Here is a 6,617-nt window from a genome sequence, read left to right on the forward strand (position 1 = left end):
GAAGCCGCGCCGACGCCGCCCAGCACAGAAGCAGCTCCAACACCGCCAAGCCCACGCAGGCCGACTCTGTCGACGCCGGAGGCCGCCCCCGCCGTTTGGTGCGTTGCCCACGCGTCCTCTCTTATTTTTGTACGCCGAACTGTGCCAAGGTGATCGACGAATTGGGCCGCTGATCGCCGGACTTGTGGCTTTTTTTGTGAGCGGGAATGATCAAGTTTGAATTTGCTGCAACTTGAAGGGCGGCGTTTGGGGGCGTGGCTGGGAGCTAGATCGCCCCATGGCCTAGAAAGCGCCGGGCGGGCGCCCGAAATAGCGCCGGCCTATGCGCTGGGGGGCCGAACGAGTGAAGATGCTCCTACGTAGTAGACTCTTCGTGTGATCTTCGATGATTCTGTCCAGCCACGGAACAGAAACGGGTGCAAAGTCACCGCATGTCCAGTCCAGAGCACTTGTTACCTCGCTCAAGCACGATATGCTCCAAGTTCAAGATACTTGGTGCAACTTGCTCTAAAACACCGAGACTAACGTGCTTGGCTGCAGCAATTTGCCAATCGAATCAGTAATCATAGAGGTTGTTAAACGAGCTGTCTGCCGCGAGAATCGCGCAGGAAACAGTCAAAAGTCCACGATGTCAATTTTTTAGGCGAAAAATCCACGATTTCGGTCAAGTTCGACCTGGGGCATCCCTGGCCATGAGCCCACCCTGTGAGCCCAGCTAAGGCGGTTGACTGACTTGCCTGCATGCAAGTCAACCCACGGCGCCCCCATGTCCATGTGATCTTCCCCAGCTGGGTAAGTGTGCTGCATATGCTTAAGTTCTTCTTATATAAAGCGAAAACTTGTCTTAGACGTATACATTATATTGTGTTCTAGTGTGTAGTCTTTGGCACAAGAGAAATGGCATCCCGGTGGCTGTTGTTGCTTCTTCTCGGAGTCGCCGGCTGTGGTGGCGGCGTTCTTCAAGTCCAAGGCCAGGTCGATAGCTTAGGTGAGCACATCGTGTATGCGCTTGCATGCATGGCCGCTGCCGCTAGCTGCACAGACATTGCTTCATCAATCACTCTCTGCCATTTTGCTTCATCAATCAGTCTCTGCCGTGTGCCCACATGTAGGTTTCATAAGCATAGACTGCGGTCTCCCGGGGGAGACGGGCTACGCGGACAACACCACCAAGCTCTGGTACACCCCGGACGCCGGCTACACTGATGCCGGCACCAACCGCAACATCTCCCCTGAGTACCAGGCAGGTAAGAGCTGGCGTAATGTCCGCAGCTTCCCTGATGGCGTGCGGAACTGCTACACGCTTCGGTCCCTCGTATTCGGGCTCAAGTATCTCATTCGGGCCATGTTCATGCACGGCAACTACGACGGCGTCAAGAGGTGGCCCATTTTTGACATTCACATCGGCGTGAACTACTGGCAGACTGTGAACATAACAGACGGCGACATGCCTGTGATTGCCGAGATCATCACTGTCATCTCCGGCGAATCCGTCCAGGTGTGCCTCGTGAACACCGGTTCCGGGACGCCGTTCATCTCCAGCCTCGAGGTGAGGCCTCTGAAGAACAAGCTCTACCCGCAGTCGGACGCGTCCCAAGCACTGGTTCTCGTCGCGAGGGCCAACATTGGCTCCGATAAATCCATCAGGTAATTAGAATTGGATACATATATATGTCTACGTAACATATATGTGTGTTTATGGGTGTGGAACGGTTAATCTGCCCATGGATCAGGTACCCCGACGATCCACATGACCGTATATGGATCAAGTTGCCCACGGGGTATGGATGGTCGCCGATCTCAACGACCTACGAGGTGCAGAACGACGTCAATGACGTTTTCGAGGCACCATCCGCCGTGACACAAACCGGAGTAACGTCCATCAACTCCTCCAGACCCATCTTTTTCACCCAGGATGCACAACCCAATGGCAACGCCAAAGATCTAGTGCCCGGGTACGTAGAACTCTACTAAGTACTAACTATTCTTAGATATTTCACAAATTGCATATCCGTCATCCGTGGGATCCAAATCCATCTCCTTCCCATGTTTTCAACTCTGTATTTTATTGCGGAGGAGCGCATGCAGTTCACCAGTATCAGATCATCATCTCCATTTTCTGCTCGATGTAATTATTGTGAATGGGTTTATGCAGTTAACCTGATAATTAGACACTTGAAAATAGATCCAAAATGGAAGTATCCATAAAGAAAATTATATGCAGGTACGTTTTCATGATGTACATGGCAGAGCTGCAACTTCTTCCGAGCAACGCCCTCCGCCAGTTCTACGTCAAGCTCAACGGCAAGCTCTGGAACACCAAAACTCTCGGCCTGAAGTACCTCGAGACGACTGTCATGTACAATGAAAAACCTGATTACGCCTCCCACCAATACATCTTCTCATTGGAGGCCACCACCAACTCCACGCTCCCGCCCATCGTTAACGCCCTTGAGATCTTCTCCGCCGTTCCGACCACTGGTATATCCACTGCAGCTCAGGAAGGTAAGCAATTATGCCTTTTTTATAGAAGAAAATGGGTTTCTTTTCCCCCGGTTTCATTTATTTAGAATAAACCAGACATCATCGCTCACACTACTCTGATCAAGACAGAGTCCGCGGTTATGGTTAGAATCATGTGGATGATTCATGAAGCTAGTATTTCAACATATTTATGTATATAGATCAAGGAAAAGAAATAGCGGCGGCCTCAGAATATGCTATTAGCGTGCTATATCGCGCTATAGCGTGCTATTAGCGAGACGTTGTACACTGATTTATTTAGCGAGAAAATTCTCAATACGCTATAGCGTGCTATTAGCAATGCTATATAGCGCGCTATTTTTTCCAGTGATATAGATCCCTGAGCCTAAATAGTTTATTTATGTGTTGCTACCGAGAAATGCTACAGTTTCTGCCATGACGACCATCAAGGACAAGTACCAAGTGAAAAAGAACTGGATGGGCGATCCTTGCGCGCCCACGAATTACGCGTGGAAGGGATTGCATTGTAGCTATGCTGTTTCTACCCCACCAACTATCAAAGGCTTGTGAGTTATTTTGATTGATATATTTTTCAATTAAAACCGGTACCGCACTTTTTACGGGAACCGGTACTGTATTAATAGTAGCAGTGACCGGAATTATCTGAGCCTTTGTTGTATACACACAATGCAGGAATTTATCTTCCAGTGGTCTGAGTGGCAACATTTCATCTTCTTTTGCAAGCCTCAAAGGTTTACAGTACTTGTAAGTAGGATGTTGTTAGCCAACTATTTCACACATTGTATGCTAATTTGTTTGAGAAGTACAGTAATAAGTTATTTATCCGTGATCTCGCTAATTGGCAGGGATTTGTCACACAACAATCTGACGGGCTCCATTCCCGACGCCCTTTCACAATTGTCATTGCTCACACTTCTGTATGTAATTTGTGACATAGTTTATAAAAGTTTTCAAAACTCATTCAACACACAACATACTTTAGTTTGACATTGGAAACTACTTTGTTTCCTTCCAGAGATTTAACAGGAAATCAGCTCAGTGGGTCAATTCCTTCCGGACTTCTCAGAAGAACCCAAGATGAGTCCCTAACAATTAGGTTGGTACCTGGTACATTCTAGTAGAAGAATTTTCCAGTGAGATTCCTCAGATCTCATGTGATCTTTTTCTTCAAAAAGCACCATATATCTTACTTGATCAACATTACCATTTACTCGTCTTCTCTTCTGTTGCCAGATATGGTAATAATACAAATCTCTGCAGTAACGGCAACTCATGTCAGCTTGCAAAAAAGAAGAGCAACTCTATGGTTGCTGTCTATGTTGCAGTTCCTGTATTTTTGGTACTGATGGTTGTGCTTTTGTCTGTACTAATTTGCATGCGAAGGAGAAAGCAAGGTGAGAGGTCACTCCTAAACACATGACTTTGGACACACGAATTCAAGGTCAAGGGTTAACTAACACTGTTTGTGTGGTCGGTCTTTCAACTCTAAAGGAATAATAACCAATAGTGTAAGGCCGCAAAATGAGGAAATTAACAGGAATGGACACACCTCACTACGACTCGAGAATCGCCGATTCACGTACAGTGAATTAGAGGCTATCACGAATGGCTTCCAACGAGTGATCGGCCGAGGAGGGTTTGGGAAAGTCTATGATGGTTTCTTGGAGGATGGCACCCAGGTGGCTGTCAAACTGCTGTCTGAATCTTCCAACCAAGGAGTACAAGAATTCTTGGCAGAGGTGAGAACTAACAAAGATCTAGTCAAGTAAGTGCAATCGATGCTGCTAGATTCAGTTTCATAATGCATGTATTGTTTCGTGTTCAGGCTCAGACCTTAGCGAAGATTCATCACAAGAATCTTGTGTCCCTGTTTGGCTACTGCAAGGAGAGGGAGTCCATGGCTCTTGTCTACGAGTACATGTCTGAAGGAGCCCTAGACAAACATCTTAGAGGCATGCAGATCACTCAAATAATTCAGACTTATCCTTCGGCAACATAAATATGAGAACATGTAGCAAAAATTCCAGTACATGTGATTCACCTCTTAGTTTTTGCATCGCAGGGAGAGACAACAACACAAGAACTTTAACCTGGAAACAAAGACTCCTTATCGCCATGGAATCCGCACAAGGTAAGGTTTAAATCAAGTTTTTATACATGTAATTGAATCATTATGTATAGAAGCACACACTACAAATGTGGTGGGGGTTGAGAGCACGTGATGTGGATGTGCAGGGCTTGAGTATTTGCACAAGGGGTGCAATCCGCCCCTCATTCACAGGGACGTGAAGACATCCAACATTCTGCTGAATGCAAAGCTGGAGGCTAAAATCGCCGATTTTGGCCTGCTCAAGGCTTTCAATAACGACTGTGATACCCACGTGTCCACAGCCAGGGTGATTGGGACACCCGGTTACCTTGACCCTGAGTAAGTGCATCGTTCTAAATTCTTGTTGATTATGCTCTCAAAATCATCTTGCATGTTATTAATAGCTGAAGTAATATGCTTTGGTTGTCTCAAAAGTAGCATGACTCACCTAGGGTGATCAAATTCATAACATGCTCCCTTAAATTTGACAATTGACCTACAAACGAGTGATTGAAGCCTAAGAAAAAACATTTGATTTATGCAAGAATCAGATTGTTTTCTTGGAATTCGCTTGAATCTAATTAAGATGTCTCAACCAAACCCATGTTGCATGATTGTTCTTGAAATTAGACCCACTAATGTGTTTCATACTTATCAGGTACAATGCTACGTTTCAGCTGACCAACAAGAGTGACGTGTTCAGCTTCGGTGTAGTGCTACTTGAGATAGTCACAGGGAAACCACCCCTCCTGAACGATCCAGAGCCGATGAGCATCATTCAGTGGACGCGTCAGCGCCTTGCCCGTGGCAATATTGAGGGTGTAGTGGATACACGCATGCACGGCGACCATGATGTCAATGGCGTATGGAAAGTCGCTGACACCGCACTCAAGTGCACTGCCCAGGCGGCGGAGCAGCGACCCTCAATGACCGAGGTGGTGGCATTGTTGCATGAGTGCCTTGAGCTTGAGGCCGCGCGTAACCACATGAATGCAGGGTTCTACACGGCTGGGAGTGGCGGTAACGTGGATGGCTACGGTGGGTATGCCACTGGCATGTCGACTAATGTGAGCCAAAGTAGCTCTGCATTTGAGATGGAACATTTGGGCAGAGTACCAACAATGTCTACAGGTCCAGCTGTGAGGTGAGAAGGGGATTGGGATACTGAATGGCCTCCACCTCCAATCCATAAGTTCTTTTCCGTTTTATCTCAAGGGAATTCAAGTCTTTTCGATGATTAGTTTTTTGTTGATTAATTTTCTCACATGTAATGTTTTTTGTTGGCTTTTGTACACATGTGAATGAGAACGAGATAACGCTTGATAAAAATGTGAGAAAGAAGCTCGTTTGTCCTTTTTCTTTTTTCAAAAGCGCTGTTTAGAATATGACTTTTAACGATGATGGTGATTCTCAATTTTTTTTCTACGAGAGGAAGGTGAAGATTCTCTACTCGCTAGTCTGTATGACATCGTTCACAACAATACGGGGAAACTTTGTTCTTGCCACTCTAGTTTTTGCCCACTTTACTTATGTCATTGTAGAATTTGACATCTCACTTTTGCCTCACTTAGCTTTCGATAATATATCACAGATGTCATTCCCTAGCAAAAGCAATACTTTTTCATTTCACTTTTGTGATTCTTAGATTTTGACAGTGTATCACAATTGTCACTCTGGAAAATTTGACTTCTAAACAGGTGCGTCCCCAACTACTCCTATAGAGAAGTTCAAACGGACCTACTCCAAGCGCAACACCATAAAGAGAACTTTTGGCGTTTGGAAGATGAAGCGGCAAATCTTGCTCAATATAACTACTCGATTAAAACACAAAAGATGATTGTTACGGCTAATATGACACTACACAACTACGTCCGCCTCGATGACAAGGAGGATATCCACTTTCTTCGGTGTGAGAGGGATTCGGATTATGTTCCAACTATTCCAGATAGATATAAGAAGTACATTATTCCCCCAAATGCGTCGGATGCTTCAGTACCGGCGGAAAGTGCCCCTAACATGCATT

The 6,617-nt window shown here is 45.9% G+C and overlaps 1 protein-coding gene across 1 annotated transcript; it reads left to right on the forward strand.

Moving 5' to 3' along the window:
- The first annotated feature begins 837 nt into the window (after nucleotides 1–837).
- LOC125530325 (putative LRR receptor-like serine/threonine-protein kinase At1g05700) lies at nucleotides 838–5,935 on the forward strand. The gene is made up of 14 exons (XM_087528626.1): nucleotides 838–988; nucleotides 1,113–1,647; nucleotides 1,734–1,955; nucleotides 2,225–2,505; nucleotides 2,912–3,050; nucleotides 3,178–3,249; nucleotides 3,351–3,422; nucleotides 3,521–3,601; nucleotides 3,739–3,899; nucleotides 3,997–4,244; nucleotides 4,331–4,457; nucleotides 4,568–4,636; nucleotides 4,741–4,933; nucleotides 5,253–5,935. The coding sequence occupies exons 1-14, from the start codon at nucleotides 898–900 to the stop codon at nucleotides 5,740–5,742; spliced, it is 2,781 nt and encodes a 926-aa protein (XP_087384752.1). The 5' UTR covers nucleotides 838–897; the 3' UTR covers nucleotides 5,743–5,935.
- The last annotated feature ends 682 nt before the right edge of the window (nucleotides 5,936–6,617 follow it).

This window comes from Triticum urartu, chromosome 1A, assembly GCF_056163025.1.
Source record: "Triticum urartu cultivar PI428250 chromosome 1A, HENAU_Tu73, whole genome shotgun sequence".
In the NCBI taxonomy this organism is placed as follows: domain Eukaryota; kingdom Viridiplantae; phylum Streptophyta; class Magnoliopsida; order Poales; family Poaceae; genus Triticum; species Triticum urartu.

Coding starts and splice junctions, on each gene's coding strand:
- LOC125530325 (XM_087528626.1), top strand. CDS start 898: ATGGCATCCCGGTGGCTGTTGTTGCTTCTTCTCGGAGTCGCCGGCTGT. Junction 3,250..3,350: donor CTCAAAGGTTTACAGTACTT/GTAAGTAGGATG, acceptor GCTAATTGGCAG/GGATTTGTCACACAACAATC. Junction 4,245..4,330: donor TACAAGAATTCTTGGCAGAG/GTGAGAACTAAC, acceptor TTTCGTGTTCAG/GCTCAGACCTTAGCGAAGAT.